This window comes from Taudactylus pleione, unplaced genomic scaffold, assembly GCF_031769625.1.
Source record: "Taudactylus pleione unplaced genomic scaffold, aTauple2 ptg000696l, whole genome shotgun sequence".
In the NCBI taxonomy this organism is placed as follows: Eukaryota; Metazoa; Chordata; class Amphibia; order Anura; family Myobatrachidae; genus Taudactylus; species Taudactylus pleione.
Window position 1 is genome coordinate 219,354 of NW_028285098.1, and position 18,707 is coordinate 238,060.

General features: G+C 48.7%; 1 protein-coding gene across 2 annotated transcripts in view; it reads left to right on the forward strand.

The window, feature by feature from the left end:
* Window positions 1-5,213, forward strand: part of TPM3 (tropomyosin 3) — a 48,668-nt gene extending 43,455 nt beyond the window's left edge. For both annotated transcript variants that reach the window (XM_088456315.1, XM_088456311.1), the window contains exon 8: window positions 4,112-5,213. In XM_088456315.1, coding sequence (XP_088312441.1) covers window positions 4,112-4,194 — 83 coding nt within the window. In that variant the 3' untranslated portion in view covers window positions 4,195-5,213. The remainder of the gene's footprint in view (window positions 1-4,111) is intronic.
* The last annotated feature ends 13,494 nt before the right edge of the window (window positions 5,214-18,707 follow it).

An 18,707-nucleotide genomic window follows, 5' to 3' on the forward strand; every position in this document is an offset into this window, starting at 1 on the left:
TCCATGTGCCCGTGGCACCGGCACATCAGCGGTACCTGAGGTTTGCTATCCTAAACCATCACTACCAATTTCGGGCGTTGCCTTTCGTTCTTTCCACGGCTCCGAGGGTTTTCACCAAGGTGATGGCAGTCATGGCTGCCCACCTTCGGGGTCAGGGTATACGGTTGCTGCCATACCTGGACGATCTGCTGCTGCTGGCGAGCTCCCCGGAGGTGCTTCTTCATCATCTCCACCTGACAATTGCTTGTCTTCAAGCACATGGGTGGTTGATAAATTGGAAGAGGTCGTCTCTGATCCCATCTCAACGGATGGTCCATCTGGGAGCACTTCTGGACTCCAGTCAACAAAGGATTTTCTTGACTCTGGAAAAGGTATCCTCCCTACAACTGAGGATACACGGTTGCCTAAGCAGTGGCAGGGTGTCAATACATTCGGCAATGAGTCCTGGGGTCCATGGTGTCGGCATTCGACATGGTGGAGTTCGCCCAGTTCCATTCCAGACCCCTGCAGGGGCAGATTCTTGTGGCATGGAACGGGTTGTCCCGCCGGATACGATCCCAGATACTGGTATTGTCCCCGGAAGTGCGCCGGTCCTTGGCGTGGTGGCTGCAGTCAGCTCATCTCAGCCAGGGTCGCCCCTTTTGGATTCCGGACTGGGTTCTGCTCACGACAGATGCCAGTATCCGGGGTTGAGGGGCAGTGACCGGCTCGTTGTCTCTTCAGGGCCGTTGGTCGGCGGAGGAGGCCTTCCTTCCCATAAACATTCTAGAGCTACGGGCAGTGTACCGTGCTCTTCTGGCGTCAGGCACCGTTCTTCTCGGAAGAGCAGTTCAGGTGCAATCAGACAACGCCACCACGGTGGCATACATAAATCACCAGGGAGGAACTCGCAGTCGAGCTGCGATGTTGGAAGTGTCCCAAATCCTGTCTTGGGCGGAGTGCCACCTTCCAGCAATATCGACAGTCTTCGTCCTGGGAGTCCTCAATTGGGAGGCAGACTTCCTCAGCCGTCACGACGTGCATCCCGGGGAATGGTCGCTTCACCCAGAGGTGTTTCAACTTCTCGTGGACAGGTGGGGACTGCCGGAATTGGACCTGATGGCCTCTCGTCACAATTACAAGTTGCCCATATATGGCTCAAGGACAAGGGACGCAGGCGCAAGCCTAGTGGATGCGTTGTCAGTGAAAAGGTAGTTTCACCTAGCGTATCTGTTTCCTCCAGTCTCCCTGCTCCCTCGGGTACTCAGAAAGATCTGACAGGACGGAGGCACGTTTCTGCTGGTGGCTCCAGCTTGGCCCATACGTCCTTGGTACTCCGATCTCAGGGGCCTGTCTGTAGACTCTCCGTACCTTCTGCCTCAACGTCGGGATCTGCTGTCTCAGGGTCCCTGCCTTTACCCGGATCTGGGTCGACTGTCTTTGACGGCGTGGCTCTTGAGACAGCCGTCTTAAGGTCCCGGGGCTTTTCAAGCTCTGTCAACAGTACCATGCTTAGGGCACGTAAACCTGCCTCTGCACGGATTTACCACGGAGTGTGGCACACTTACTTTCAGTGGTGCGAGTCTAGAAGCTATGGCCCTCGGGTGTTCAGAGTTTTCTAGGATTTTGGCATTTTTGCAGTCAGGTCTTGACCTGGGCTTACGGCTTGCTTCCCTAAGAGTTTATGTATCGGCCCTGTCAGTGTGGTTCCAACGAAGGATTGCCACACTGCCTGACGTTCACACACACTTTGTTCCAAGGTGTTCTGAGGATCCAGCCTCCCTTTGTGCCTCCAGTGGCTCCGAGGGACTTAGCGGTGGCTCTTCGGGTCCTGCAGGGACCTCCTTTTGAGCCTCTTGAGTCGGTTGACCTCAAGTGGTTAACACTTAAGACTGTGTTTCTCCTGGCCCTTACTTCGGCCAGGGGGGTATCCAAGTTGGGGGCACTTTACTGTATCCCCCCCTTCCTGAGTTTTTGCCTAAAGTGGTTGCTAAGTTCCACATAGATCAGGAACTTGTGGTGCCAGCTTTTCAGGCTCCGGGTCTTACGGCTGGCGAGGCTTCGCTGGACGTGGTCCGGGCTCTCAGAATTTATGTTGAATGGACGGCCTCTGTTAGGAAGTCCGATTCGTTGTTCATCCTCTTTGGTTCCATAAGAGGGGTTGGCCTGCCAACAAACAAACTTTAGTCCGTTGGCTTTGTTCTGTTATTAGGGAGGCTTATATACAGGAACGTTTGCCTGTTCCAGCCTCGGTTAAGGCTCATTCCACTCGGTCTGTAGGCCCTTCTTGGGCTGCTAGACGTGGTGCCTCCGCTGTTCAGCTGTGCAAGGCAGCCACTTGGTCTTCAATTCAGACATTTTTGAGGTTTTATGCGTTTGACACCTTTGCCTCTCAGGATGCATCCTTCGGGCGCAGGATTCTCCTTTCTGCTCAGGAGCGTCCCCGCCCTTAGTTGAACTGCTTTGGGACATCCCCAAGGTCAACCCTGTGGACCCCCTATGGACCCTGAAGTAGAAAACAAGAGATATGGTAAGAACTTACCTTTGTTATCTCTGTTTCTACGAAGTCCATAGGGTCCACAGGGCGCCCGCCCTGACGCACCTGGCTTCAAATGGGCTGTGGTACTGGTCACCGGTGTTTCCGTCTCCCATTTCTGTGAGTATGGTTTCTTGTGTGTTCCAGTCTTCCTTCTCTCTGTTTAGTCTCCTCCTTCGGCCTAGGCTACTTACCAACTGAGGTGCCTGTGGCTCGGGGGCGGGGTATAGAGGAGGACCCAAGTGCATCCTGGGAGCTAAAGCTTTAACTGTATGGTGCCCGTGGATCCAGATCCAAGCTATACCCCAAGGTCAACCCTGTGGACCCTATGGACTTCGTAGAAACAGAGATAACAAAGGTAAGTTCTTACCATATCTCTTGTTATTGTGATGGGCACAGACTGCCGGACCTAGTGGGCATATATCTGGACTGGGTGGTTAAGTGGTCCCGGCTGGTAAATCTGCTGGATGACCTCATCTGACAACGTCTGCTGTCACTATCCATCCCCAGCTTACTCTGTGTCCCAATCATTCACTCCGAGCCTTGTGATCCGTCCGACCCTTGTAACCAGCCAATGGCTGCATGAGGCGGCCGGATCACCCTGTGCATCTTGGGAATTCTAAAGTCTGCCCGATGGTCCTTCAAATATCTAACATTGCTGAGCCGTGCCGTCTGTCTCTCCTGGCCTTTAGAAAAAAAAAAGGCCGGGGAAGTAATAGATGAAGCTGGCAAGTAGGTTATTTATTATCGGGAGTTATTCTGGGTAGCGTCTTGGAGAACTCCGTATCCTGTATCCGTGGAGGCTGTATATGTAGTATGATGAGACACAGCGCGTCCATACGTCATCAGATGTTCACTGGGACAGGTGTAACAGTACCCCCGGTTATGAAGGGGTTAAGCGGCATGCCTCCAGAGCGACCTGTCGCAACCTGTGCCCGCTTGTTACGCCAACAGCTAAATGTCCTTATCCGCTGGTAGAGTTACGGAACTTTTCCTGTCTATATGGAGAGTAATGTGCAGTACTCGGTGGCTGGTGCCCTGCAGGTATTGCTGTCCTCACCCTTCACACCGTAGGCAATGGTGCTCAGTATCTGTAGATAGGAAAGCGCAGCTTCCTAATCCCAGCCTGCATATTATTGCGCCACCTTGTGGCAGATGGATGTCTCGGCAGCACCAATGTGTCTTTGTATACTTCTCATTATGAAACGCCAAAGGAATTTCGCAGCGTATGTTTCATCGTAAGGGACCTTTGGACTTTGTCATTCATGGCAGTGTCAGCGATCACCCTGCACGTGGAGGGGGATGCAGCGTCATTGTGGTGGTCTGCGTCGTCCTGTTAGGGAAGGGGGTGATTGTGCGCTGAGCGGTGTAACTGTTTCACGACTGCGGTGAGCGGTGTAACTGTTTTACGACTGCGGTGAGCGGTGTAAATGTTTCTCGACTGCTGATTGTGCGCTGAGTGGTATAAATGTTTCACAGCTGCTTTTTCACAGCGATAAGTGTCACCGCTGCCGCCCGCTGGCACACAGTGGCTGGTTAGATTGCCTCTACCACGTCACACATCACACCTGACCCTGTCTCTCCCCCCCAACACAGATAAGCTGCGCTGCACCAAGGAGGAGAACTCTAAGATACACATGACGCTGAACGACACCCTGCTGGAATTGCACAACCTGTAGCTTGTAGGCGAGATCCGTCACTGCCTGACGTCAGCCAGCCGCTGCCCCTCCTGCACCTCTCCCTGCACCTGACTGGACCAGCCAGAGCTGCCATCTCCGCTGCATGTGGACCCAGCTATTAGGAGATGCCATGTTGAACATTCCTGTGAGCAGTGAATTCTCTCTCACTGATGATTATTCCTATGTGCGTGTTGCCTAATGATCTTTGCATGAGAAATGCTCAAATTCTGTTTCTTTTTACTCCCCTGACCCAACAGCAGCAGCATCCCCTCCCCCATATAAAAATAAAAAGCCAGATCAGTTCTAAGGAAAAAAATAAACTGCTGACTTAATGGACCAAATGCTGCTGTTGTCCTCTACCTGGTGCCATATTTAAGGGTTTTATCTATCACCCTTTTTTTTTCCCCCCATAATTCCAGCAGGTCTCAGACCTACCCTGGGGTGGTGGGTGTCTCTCCTCAAGGGGTGGCATAGCTTATCCCTCACCATGTAATTTGCACTGTTGCATTAAGAGCCCCTTTTACTGGATACAGACATTGGTAGTTACTATATGTTATATAATTAAACTCCACGTAGCCTCCGCAGTGCATCGCCCTTTCCTGCCATTAGCGCTGCTAGAGCGGATTCTTCCATAAGTCTATTAAAGCTTTTGTATGGGATTGTCTTATAACCGATGGCCCTGCGCTATCTATGTACTAAACGCCACTGCCCATCGCCATGTCTCACCGTACGGGGCTCCGTTGGTTTGCCAAGTGGGGGGGGGAGGGGGCTTTGGGAGGGCAGGGACGCTGCTTTGGAGCAATTACAAACAATAAATTCTTCATGTGCCACTTTTCAAATGACTGCCTTGGTGTTGTGTCTGCGGAGGGAGCTGTGGATTGTGGGGACCAGTGTCCTCAGGGTGGTGGACAATGGGGATCACAAGGTGAAATAGTGAGGGTTGTTTGCCCTCCTCTGTCCGGTTTTAAATTTTTATTTTGAGCTTCCATATACATGAATAAAATAAGGCTGCTCCGTGACTGGAGTCTGGATTGTGGTTTGTGTAGAGTTCCTGCATTTGGGATGATGCCCCCTGTATAACAGCTTGCTCCAGCAGACCCTGGTAAGCCAGCATGGGGCTTACATTCTAAAGGGGGGGACACGACGTAGGGAGCCGTGCAGTGGAGGGAGGGCTGGTAGGCTTCAGGGAAATGGTGAGCTTTTAGGGCATGTTTAAAGGGAGACTGTCTCATTGGGGGAGGACGGGAGAAGTCCTGAAGGTGAGAGGTGGTCCGTGGCTGGGCGGAGCGGGCAATAGGCAGTGTAAGCTGGGAATTGAAGGGGTAAGTGAGTAAGCGGAGTATGGTTGGGTGTGCAGTACCAGCCAGTGGAGAGTGACACAGGGGGGCAGTATAGCTGGAGGGATGGGTGAGGATACTGAGGCAGGGAGCACAGTTAGGTTGCAGTGACACAGGCTGAATCCTGGAAATGTTTTGTAGGTGAAAGAGGCAGGAGGAGGGGAGGTGAGGGGGGGGATTGGGGGGTGACCAGGGTGATCCCCAGACAGCAGACTTGGGAGATGGACATTTACCAAGAGCAACGAGAACGTTATTATCTGGGCACTTGGATTGGTATCACAGTATTTTGGAGCGACCTCTCTCATTTGCCGTATGTAATGATTTTGGGTAGGACCAGGTGCCGCCCTTAGGGCACAAGGGGTCTGGGCCTACAGCCATTAATAAACTGGCCTGTTCTAGAGATGATCAATATGTAGATAAATCCGTGGTTCCCAAACTTTTCCGAATCACGGCGCCCTGGAGTATCAGCGTTATTTCCACGGCACCCCTGGGCCAAAAGTGTCTTATCAAGAGATTCAGCAAAATGAAGAGAAGTAAATTGTGCTTCTATGTCACCCTTAGGGTCAGTTATGTGGGGGGTGACAAGGTTACGCTTCTATTTGTCCACAGTCTTTGGTTGGCACCATTAGCGCTGGTTTTGCCTGTCACACTGACTAAATATCACTTATTCATGGTCCATAGGGCTCCACAGGGTGACCTTGGGGTGTAGGTGGATGAGGACATCGGGCACCAGGCAGTTAGCGTTAGCTCCCAGGATGCATCGGTCCATCCCGCTATACCCCGAGCCAGAGGCACCCCAGTTTGGTTGGTGCCTGGCCGGAGTCCGATCGCCATTATGCGGGGGGTGGCTCATTCAGCCCTAGAAGCTTTTTATTTTACGATTTGTTACTTTTACATTCTTCTGCTAAGAGCGCGTAGCAGCAGTCTGTCCATAGGACGTCTGTACTGCTGCTCCGGAGCCGCAGCGCCAGGTCAGGCTGGGGATTTTGGTGGGGCATCCCGGGGTCCTTGCTAGCCGTCCCCGTGGACGGACCCAGACTGCAAGCCGGACGCTATGGGACAGGTAAGGCGGGTCATCTCGGGACAGACCCGGAGTGTGGGCACAGGCTCCAGCCACCGTGATCCACTAGACCATCTTTTTTTCTGGCTATAGCATCAGCCAGAAGAGTGTCAGACTTAGGGGCGCTCTCCTGTTGCTCCACATTTCTAATTTTCCACCAGGACAGGGCAGGACTTAGGACTCGGCCTGGGTTCCTTCCAAAAGTTACTAGTTTCCACATTTGAGAAATTGTAGTCCCGGCCTTCCAATCACCAGACCTCTTGGCAGGTGCGGCCTCCTTGGATGTGGTCCGTGCCCTCAGGATATATGTGGACTGTACCAGTTCCCTTTGGAAATCAGACTCCTTGTTTGTGCTCTATGGATTTCACAACAAGGGATGGCTAGACGACAAACATTGGCTAGGTGGCTTCGTATGGCTATCTCACAGTCTTAACACGCAGGCAGGCCATCCTGTACCAGCTGCTGTACAGCTCATTCTACTCGTTCTGTGGGTCCTTCATAGGCAGCTTGCCGTGGCGCCTCAGCTGAGCAGCTTTGTAGGGCGGCCACGTGGTCCTCTGTCTATACATTTCTGCGGTTCTATGCCTTTGATACCTTCGCCTCTCATGATGCTTCTTTTGAGCGCTGGATTCTCCTCTCAGCGCAAGAGCGTCCCCACCCTTAAAGGACTGCTCTGGAACATCCCCAAGGTCTCCCTGTGGAGTCCTATGGACCCTGAAGAAGAAAATGAGTTATGGTAAGAACTTACCTTTGTTTACTCTTTCTTCGAAGTCCACAGGGCACCCGCCCTGACGCACCTGGCTTCATATGGGCTATGTTTCTGGTCACCGGTTTCCAGTCTCCTTCTCCGTGAGTGATTCTTCTGTGTACCAGTCTTCCTTCTCTCGTTTCCTCCTCTGCCCTTTGTCTTGTCACTAACTGAGGTGTCTCTGGCTAGGGGTGCAGGGTATAGGGGGCTGGACCAGTGCATTCTGGGAGCTAAAGATTTAACTGTGGTGCCTGGTGTCTTCATCCACCACCTACACCCTAATGTCTCCCTATGTACTTCGAAGAAATCGTAAAACTTACCTTTGTTAACTCTAACTCTCATCTTATTTGGTACTGGACCACCAACCCGAGGCACCCCTGCAAGTGTCCTGAGGCACCCAGTTTGGGAACCACGGAGTTAGATCCATGCTTCTAGGTGAAATGTCTCCTCCCTGTGGTTAGAGAAGGGCAGTACAGCTCTTGGACCGAATGGATTGGCTCAGGTTTATTCAACTTTCGTATTTTATCAGATTTACAATGGGGAGAAAAAAGTGATACACCAGCGGCTGTTCTTTTTCTTTTTTTAATAAATATAACGCTCTTCAACCTTGCTGCAAAACCACAGAATGATAAATGTGTATTTGATATTTTCACTGCTTTTGAGAAGTCCACTTTATTTTGTTGTGTGGTGTGAGGGGTAAGAACACTATTATTATCAGTTATTTGTATAGTGCGCACACATTCTGTAGCGCTTTACAGGGGATATTTGGCAATTCACATCAGTCACTTCACCAGTGGAGCTTACACTCTATATTCTCTATCACAGGGCTTCACAAAATTTTCTAAAATCTAGGAGCCAGGATGAAAATCTAGCCCCCCCCCCCCCCCTCCAAGAAAAAAAAATGTTTTACAGGAGTGTGGGAAGAGCACAGCCCTGTGTATTATACACACTATAATAGTCCACAAACTGGTCAGTTGAATGGATACAGTAACATGGAGGCCCCCTCACTGCTCTGCACAGCTCCCCTGCTCTACCCCCCCCCTCCAGTAATAACGGACCACATTTCACATAAAATAATGGTGCCAGAAAGTACAACAAAACCCCCCTCATGATCACACCACTATGCCTCTGAAGCCGCTCCGCCATCCCTGGCCACGCATAGACCCTACTATCGGAGAGCTCTTTGCAGCCGGAGATGTACACGAGGATCAGCGTAGACTGGGACAGACAGCAGGAATCAGAGCAGGCCAGGATGGAGAGGAGTAGTCTGTGCAGGCCGGGACGGACACAGGCACAGCAGTCACTACGCAGCACTCCTGTGTATGATATGAACACTGCAATACTATAGGCATGAAACTCCTCCAGAGCGTATGAGGATCTGCTTCCTCCCTCACTGCAAAATCTGGTAGCCATGGCCCCTGGGATTTGTCGAGCCCTGCTCTATCACATATGCACACACACATACACACTAGGGTTAATTTGTGTTGGGAGCCAATTAACCTACCAGTATATTTTTGGAGTGTGGGAGCGAACTGGAGTACCCCAAGGAAGCTTACGCAAGCAGAGGGAAAATATACCATCTCCACACAGCTAGGAGTGTGGTGGGAATTGAACCCATGACCTCAGTGCTGTGAGGCAGTAATGCTAACCATTACCCCATCTGTGCTGCCCAACGCGATAGGCGCGTACACACAATGATTTTCTAAACGATTTAACTATAACGACGTCATTATCGTTAAATCGTTTATAAAACCGTTCATCTTTTTAAGGTGAACGATAATTGTTGATGCTCGTTCACGTTTGTAGTTCATCGTCCTTTCTGACTGTTGAACGATTTTCTGAACGAAAATCAATTGTTGATGTACAGAATGAATGATGAACGATGTCCATTCAATGTATGCATGATTAAAAAATCGTTCATTCATTTAGCAAACAACGATTTTTATAAACGATTTTCGTTCACTTTTTCAAGGGAAAATCTGGTCGAAAATCGTTGGTTACTAACACCGTTATGTGTGTACGCACCTTTAGCGGTATGTGTCAGCTAATTATAGTTATAAGCATAAGACTAGTTGGCACAGGTGTCTGTGATCCTGGCTGAATGTAATAATGACAGAAAAACGGAATTTCAACATTTAATTCACCCCGGATTTGACACTTTGGCGGCAGGAGTGGATCACGGCAGCGCAGGTGAGATGGGGCACATGGCAAAGGGAGACGCTATTCTAGTGCCAATGTGAGAAGACGGCACAATACTGTTGGGGTGGGAGGGAGTTTAGTAGAGATCAGTCTCGTCCATCACACTCCTTAACCCTCCATTACTGTCAGCCGCTGCTGGTGTTCCTCGGCTGGCAGCAGACACTCACTATACGCATCAGCTACATAATACTATATGTAGGAGAGCAGCTTCTGCTACTAGCGGCCACTTCAGGATGGAGGGTTTAGCTGCTGCGGCGCCTCTTCGCCTTGATCTGCCTGATCGCCTACTGAGGATCAAGACTGCCGGGTAGTGGGCAGAGCTGTGACCCAGGACAGCCGGGGGCCTGGTTACAGTGGTAGCTCTTATATGCAGGTCACCAGATTTCCGCACTTTGTAAATAACAAGAGATATGGTAAGAACTTACCTTTGTTATCTCTGTTTCTACGAAGTCCATAGGGTCCACAGGGTGACCTTGGGGTATAGCTGGATCCTCGGGCACCACGGAGTTAAAGCTTTTAGCTGCTCCCAGGATGCACTTGGGTCCAACCTCCCCTATACCCCGCCCCCGAGCCACAGGCACCTCAGTTTAAGATGGTGCCCGGCCGGAGTCGGGTCACCCTGCGGGGGGGGGGGGCTGCAGGAGCAGCCCCCTAAAGCTTTTTTTAACTTAGTTAAATTTATTTATTTTTTTGACTAGAGTTTTTTTCTCCAGAGCGGCAGCGCTGGGCTGTCTGTACAGACGCCCACGCTGCCGCTCCTTCTCCGTGCTGGCGCCGCCAGCACTGAACTGGGGATCGCGGCGGGGGAAGCCAGAGTCTGTACTAGCCGGACTCTGGCTTCCCCCGGGACTGCTGCCGGGGAGCTTAAGGTAAGCCGCGCACCGCTGATTAGCGGCGGTGCGCGGGTAATGCCTTTTATATGCAGTCCCATGCCCCCGGTCTAGGGGACAGACCGGGGGTGGTGGCGGCGGACCCCCCCTCTATCGGAGGCGTACCCCGTCAGACCACTAGACCACCTCCAGATGTCAGACCCCGGCAGGGCTCATTAGGCTATACTTACCTCTGACCTCCTTCTGACCTGCCATAGAGGATCACAGCATGGGCGCCAAGTTGTTTGCCTGGCGCATTTCCTCTACGCCACCTTCACCAATCACATCTGCGTGGAGCTCAGGCAGTTGCTCAGTACCTGGTTCCTCCATGGGTACACCACAGACAGCTGCTGCCGTCCCTGCATGCCTTCGGCATAATTATATGGCAGGCACGCGGCTGCCTTCTACAGACACCACTATGTAGTTAATGTTATAGATGTGTTTTTTGGGGGTTTTTTTTACCAGATTTACAATGGGAATGTTGGAGCTACAGCCCCAGGTCCCCACATAAACATAGGCCTATCATTATGGCAGCATAATGAAGACCAGCTGGCCAGTCAGCCATAAATTATATGTATTACCGTTGTATCTCTAGTTGTTAAAAAATAAAATATACAGTTGTTGACTTTCTATGTCTTTAGAGAGACATTTGGGGCTGATAGTGTAGGGGGATACACGCTCACATGAACTCTGCTACCTGGAGGTGTAGGCTGGCTCAGTGGCCTCGCTGCCTGGTCCCCTGCACATAGTTATGGGGGCTCAGTGGCCTCGCTGCCTGGTCCCCTGCACATAGTTATGGGGGGCTCAGTGGCCTCGCTGCCTGGTGCCCTGCACATAGTTATGGGGGGCTCAGTGGCCTCGCTGCCTGGTGCCCTGCACATAGTTATGGGGGCCTCAGTGGCCTTCGCTGCCTGGTGCCCTGCACATAGTTATGGGGGCCTCAGTGGCCTCGCCGCCTGGTGCCCTGCACATAGTTATGGGGGCCTCAGTGGCCTCGCCGCCTGGTGCCCTGCACATAGTTATGGGGGCCTCAGTGGCCTCGCCGCCTGGTCCCCTGCACATAGTTGTGGGGGCTTCAGTGGCCTCGCCGCCTGGTCCCCTGCACATAGTTATGGGGGGCTCCTTGACCGTCACCTGGTCCTCTGCACATAGTTATGGTGAGGTCACTGGTTTGAAACCCTGGACCAGTGTTCTTTATAGTATGGTACCTGTAATTTTCCTCCAGACTGATAGATAACATTGGTAATAGTCTCATCGTATCCTTGGTCATGCGGTGGCTCAGCCGAGTGGCTGCCAGGATTACTGCTGGTGGTGATGGAGATCCTGGTGTGAATCCCTGGCAGGATGGCTGAATTCCCCATGACATAGAGCTCCCTGGGCTAGTGGATGATGCTTGGTATCCCCAGTCAGGTGTCCTTGGAAGTTGCACAGTGTTTGTTATTCATACCCCTAAAACCTGGGTCCAGCCCGGGTCACTGAACACTGGTTCAGAAAAAGGCATTGAGAAAAATCTTATCATCACCGTAAGATTTGAGATGGCTCAGTCTGCATGTCAGCAGGTGCTTTATGGTGATGGGTCCTGTGGTTCAAATCCCATGGGAGTCTTGGTTTGCTGTTTGTTGGCTCAGTCTGCAGGTTTGCTATGGTGGTGGAGTTAATGGTTCAAATCCTGTGCTACGCTTGTTTTGTGGTTTATTGGCCATTGCATTGGGTTCATTTATGACATTGAGAAAAATCTTCTCATTGCTATAAGGCTTGAGATGGCTCAGTCTGCATGTAGGCAGGTTCTTTATTGTGGTGGGGTCTGGGATTCAAACCCCATGTTGAGCTTCTTTTGCTGTATATTGGCCATTGAACTGGGCGACTGGTGACATTGAGAAAAATCTCGTACACTGTCTCTAACCTGTTATAGCTCAGTCTGTATATCGGCAGATTCTCTATGGTGGTGAGGCCTAGGGTTCAAATCCCATGGGAAGCTTGTTTTGCTGTATATTTGCCATTGCACTGGGCGACTGATGGCATTGAGAAAAATCTCTTAAACTCTCTATAACCTGAGATGGCTCAGTCTGCAAGTTGGCAGAGTGCGCTATGGTGGTGAGGCCTAGGGTTCAAATCCCATGGTGGTCTTGTTTTGCTGTATATTGAGTTCATTGATGACACTGAGAAAAATCTTTTAAACTATAAGGTGAGATGGCTCAGTCTGCAAGTCGGGAGGTGCTTTATGGTGATGGGGTCTGTGGGTCAAATCCCATGAAAGGCTAGTTTTGCTTTATATTTGCCATTGAACTGGGCGACTGATGACATTGATAAAAATCTTTTAAACTCTCTGTAACCCGAGATAGCTCGGTCTGCAAGTTGGCAGGGTGCTCTATGGTGGTGGAGTCTGTGGTTCAAATCCCATGGTGGTCTTTTTTTGCTGTATATTGGGTTCATTGATGACATTGAGAAAAATCAGCTTATCATAATACCTGAGATAGCTCAGTCTGCGTGTCGGTATGTTCACTATGGTGCTGGGGTCTGTGGTTCAAATCCCAGGGTGGTTTTGTTTAGCTGTATATTGGGTTCATTGATGACATTAGGAAAAATCTCTTAAACTCTCTATAACCTCAGACGGCTTAGTCTGCAAGTTGACAAGTGCTCTTTGGTTGTAATGTCTGGGGTTCAAATCCCAAGGTGTTTTGCTGTATATTGGCCATTGCATTGGGTTCACTGATGACATTGAGAAAAATCTTTTCTTCACTATAAGAACTGGGATATCTCTGTCTGTATATCGGCAGGTGCTTTATGGTGGTGAGGCCTGGGGTTCAAATCCCATGGAGAGTTTGTTTTGCTGTCTATTGGCAATTGCACTTCGTTCATAGATAGCTACGTCTGCTTGTTGGAAGGTGCTTTATGGTGATGGGGCCTGTGGTGCAAATCCCATGGGAGACTTATTTTGCTGTATATTGGCCATTGAACTGGGCAACTGATGACACTGACAAAAATCTCTTAAACACTCTATGACCTGAGATGGCTCAGTCTGCAAGTTGGCAGGTTCTCTATGGTGGTGAAGTGTGGGGTTCAAATCCCATGGTTGTCTTGTTTTGCTGTATATTGGGTTCATTGATGACATTGAGAAAAATCTCTTAAACGCTCGATGACCTGAGATGGCTCAGTCTGCAAGTTGGCAGGTTCTCTATGGTGGTGAAGTGTGGGGTTCAAATCCCATGGTTGTCTTGTTTTGCTGTATATTGGGTTCATTGATGACATTGAGAAAAATCTCTTATACGCTCTATAACCTGAGATGGCTCAGTCTGCAAGTTGGCAGGTTCTCTATGGTGGTGGAGTCTGTGGTTCAAATCCCATGGTGGTTTGGTTTTGCTGTTTATTGGCCATTGCATTGGGTTCACTGATGACATTGAGAAAAATCAACTTACCATTATAAGACCTGAGATAGCTCAGTCTGCATGTCAGCAGGTTCACTGTAGTGATGGGGTCTATGGTTCAAATCCTGTGGTAAGCTTGTTTTGCTGTATATTGGGTTCATTTATGATATTGAGAAAAATCTTCAGATTGTATCATTGTTATATATATTACTACAGCATAATCTTATGTTCTCTCCTCTCATCCTATTATACTGCAGCTATTCTGGGCCTGTGCTACTGAACTGAATGTTTCCTGGAATAGCTTTCACATATGTTTGTGACTTTTCAATAAAAATTTTTGTGATAATACTATGGAATATGAAAAGTCCAATTTTTGAGGAGAGAATTGAAAAGAAACCTTGATGGGATTAAATACCATTTGATTAATGTAAGCATACATGCGAGTTTCCATGTGACGTACCTTTGCACTCGAGCATGAGATGTTTTTATTGCTGTTATTGAAAATATGAGGATTAAAGAAACCGCTATATGTTTGGATCTATCCATTTGAAGTAAGCTTTACTGTGAGCATCAAGTCTCTTTCTAAGTATGCACTACTGAATATGTGAGCCACGTTGGGTGACTTTTCCAGTTGAACACCAACACAGAGATATCTACCTCTATATTGGATTCTGGACTTAACTTCTTCATGGACATATTATATAACTTTTAACTTACTACACTATAAGACTTATCTGTGTTTTTTATGGTATGGTGGAGACAACAACCTTGAAGAATCTTAAAAGACTTGAACATTTTGGTTCCATAAAGAAGTGAATCAAGGAGGGTCCCACATTTAAATATCCTGTGTATTGGCCTTTGAATTGGGAGACTGATGACATTGAGAAAAATCTGTTAAACTCTATAACCTGAGATGGCTCAGTCTGCAAGTTGGCAGGTTCTGTATGAAGTCTGTGTTTCAAATCCCATGGTGGTCTTGTTTTGCTGTATATTGCCTATTGCATTGGGTTCACTGATGACATTGAGAAAAATCTTTTCTTCACTATAAGAACTGGGATATCTCTGTCTGTATATCGGCAGGTGCTTTATGGTGGTGAGGCCTGGGGTTCAAATCCCATGGTGGTCTTGTTTTGCTGTATATTGCCTATTGCATTGGATTCAGTGATGACATTGAGAAAAATCTTCATTTCTCTATAAGACCTGAGATAGCTCAGTCTGTATATAGGCGGGTGCTCTCTCGTAGTGAGGCTTGAGGTTCAAATCCCATGGTGGTCTTGTTTTGCTGTATATTGCCCATTGCATTGGATTCAGTGATGACATTGAGAAAAATCTTTACTTTTCTATAAGATCTGAGATATCTCAGTCTGTATATAGGCGGGTGCTCTCTCGTAGTGAGGCTTGAGGTTCAAATCCCATGGTGGTCTTGTTTTGCTGTATATTGCCCATTGCATTGGATTCAGTGATGACATTGAGAAAAATCTTTACTTTTCTATAAGATCTGAGATATCTCAGTCTGTATATCGGCAGGTGCTCTCTCGTAGTGAGGCTTGAGGTTCAAATTCCATGGGAAGCTTGTTTTGCTGTGTATTGTCAATTGCATTTGGTTCATGGTTGACATTGAGAAAATTCTTCTCATTGCTATAAGACTTGAGATGGCTCAGTCTCCGTGTTGGTAGGTGCTTTATGGTGATGGGGCATGTGGTTCAAATCCCATGGGAGACTTCTTTTGCTGTATGATAGCCATTGAACTGGGCGACTGATGACATTGAGAAAAATCTCTTAAACTCTTTATAACCTGAGATGGCTCAGTCTGCAAGTTGGCAGGTTCTGTATGGTGGTGAAGGCTGTGGTTCAAATTAGCGTTCCCGCTAGGTTGTTTTAGCAGGGCGGGGCGCGGCGCCCTGCCCTCCTTCTGGAGGGCAAAAAGCACCCTGCCCTCACAGCCTGCGGGTGCCGTCTTCACCCGCGGGACGCAGTGTCCCGCGGGTGGAAAAATGTGCGGTGACCCGGTCACCGCCGGAGAATAGACGCCGGGCGCATGCACCCTGCATCTATTCTCCCTTTCTGCAGCGCTTGGGGGCTGCCCGGCGTGTCCGTAAGTCCCGGGCACGCCCCCAAGTATGACGAAAAGGGGATGCGTCTTATAGACACGCCCCCTTTTCATGACCCCGCCCACTTTCGGACGTGCGCGCGCACATAGTTGCCCTCTCTAGCTCCGGCGCCCTGCCTGCCGCCGGAGCTAGAGTGAACACTATCAAATCCCATGGTGGTCTTGTTTTGCTGTATATTGGGCTCATTGATGACATTGAGAAAAATCTCTCAAACGCTCTATATCCTGAGATGGCTCAGTCTGCAAGTTGGCAGGTTTTCTATGGTGATGAAGTCTGGGGTGCAAGTCCCATGGTGGTTTGGTTTTGCTGTACATTGGCCATTGCATTGGGTTCATTCATGACATTGAGAAAAATCAGCTTACGTTTATAAGACCTGAGATAGCTCAGTCTGCATGTCAACAGGCTCACTGTAATGATGGGGTCTATGGTTCAAATCCTGTGGTAAGCTTGTTTTGCTGTATATTGGCCATTGCTTTGGGTTCATTGAGGAAAATCTTATCATTATAAAGGGGATTATCCATTAGCAGATAAAATTAACGATATATTGTTAAATTGTTCGTTATATCTGCTAATGGATAGGCCCTGAACGATGACAGATGCGCACTCCCGCAGCCGATAAATCACATCTATCATCTCTCCAACATGTTGGTCAATTATCGCATATAGCTGTACGATATTAGCAATATCGTGCAATTTATATATGGTAAACGACGAAAGATATTAGCAGCAGCTGCAGAGAAAATAATCCACTCCCTGAATTATGTCATGCGATATCATTCATCGTTTGCCAAAATCTGTCATGTCAATGACAGATATCGTTCAGCGCAGCCACCGGAATTTTCAAGGGATATCTTTCATCGCTCAGAAATACTTCTGCTAATGGATAGGCCCCTTAAGATCTGAGATAGCCCAGTCTGTAGGTCCTCTATGGCACAGGTTCTCAAACAGTGCATGTTTTCCAGGTCTCCTCACCGAATCGCAAGTGAAATAATTGTCTCCACCTGTGGATCTTTTAAAATGTGTCAGTGAGTAATGAATACACCTGTGCACCTGCTAGGTGACCTGTAACACATGACCTGTGTGGGGGTCCTAAGGACAGAGTTTGAGAAACACTGCTCTATGGTGTTGGAGGCTTAGGTTCTAATCCCATGATAAGCTTGAACTGATCCACTGGAGGTGCCAGTTAGTTTTGCTTCAATTGCTTTTGAAAAATAAAGCTACTAAAATCCAGAGTAGGCATCTTCTAGCTGAAATCCTTACTGGCAAAGATGGGGGATGTCCAGCCTCTGGTGTGGGGTGCTCCTTGCATGTTCTGATTGTGCTGTAGTAGCAGCTCTGTTCTGCCAGTCACCGGATCTCAGCACATAATAGATGTGTTTAATGCTCTCCTATAGCACACAGGTAGTCAGGGGGTAGTTCAGCCCCATCTGCTCACAAAGCCAGGGCCATTCCAATATCTAGCCTAGACCTCACGCACACCTTTTACAATGTACTTGATGGTAGTGAGAATACCCCCATGTTGGTCTCAGCCTCCATTAGGAACTGTAGGACGTTTTGGTCAGAGAGATGAGGGCCTGGTCACATAGGTGTGAACATAATTCTGATTTTGCACTTCCTGTTGAGCTGTGTAACCCACCCTCCCACTTATAAGACTATAGTAGATGCATTCTTCAAGTGTAACCGCTCATCCCATAGATTTGTGTGTGAGTACAGCTTAAGGATAGCACATTGTAACCCCTATTCCTGCCTGCAATCCTGAGATGCCAGGTTGCAAATCTGTTAAATTGAACAGGAAGAGTTTCACAGATCCTCTGACAGATCACGAAACGTCAATGGCCGCCAATTAGCGTTTCCGATCCAAATGTAGGATTAGGCAATCTATCGCTTGAGGAGCACAGACGGTCAGATTTGTCAGATGAACGATTTTACCAAAGATTTGAACGATTGAACGATTTTTGACTGCATTAAAATGGATGGAATCGTCCAAGTCTGACTGCAAACACATCAGATGTCAGATATCGTTATCTGACCATCGGGAACGCGCATCGTTCATCTGACAGATATGTCAGATTTTCCTTCAGATATGAACGATTTCGTTATCGTTCAGATGTGAAGAAAAATCTGGCTGTGTGTATGCACCATTACTTAGGGCTTGGTGAATTCTAACAAGAGGCATCTGTTGAAGCAAGAGGCGCAGCATTCCCAGGTCCAACCTTGCCTGCGCCTCACCAGAGCATCTAATAATCCGCCACCGTCAACCATGACAAAATGCCATTATTTGTTCTGAGGGCAGGAAGTAAAACCCTGGGTAAGCAGGAAGCTTTAAGCTCTCGCCAGAGGATTGTTGGCTTAGTATAGAGCCAGCAAGTGTGCAAAAACTAATCTGCAGAGACAGCCTCCGGCCTCTAACAGGAACCTCTGGGTTGATCCCACTTAGTCTTGAATGTGAAGCAGGGTGGCATACTGGTTAGTTTTGCAGGCTCACAACTAAGGTCATAGTTTTAAACACAACCTGGCCGTGTCTGTGCGGAGTTTGCATGTTCACTCCTTGTTTGTGTGGCTTTCCTACACTCTCCAAAGACATACTGGTACATTAATTAACAAATATTAACTGTATTGTGTGTCCATGTGATTGTGATAGAGAATATAGATTGTAAGCTCCACTGCGGCCGGGACCGATGTGACTGACCGTCTCTGTACAGGACTGTAGAATGTGTGTGAGGTATATACACAGTTACTTAGTAGATATTATCAGTACAGCATCACCCTCTATTATGCAGATGGAAAAACAGATGTGTGCTCTCTCAATTATTTCTTGGTTGAA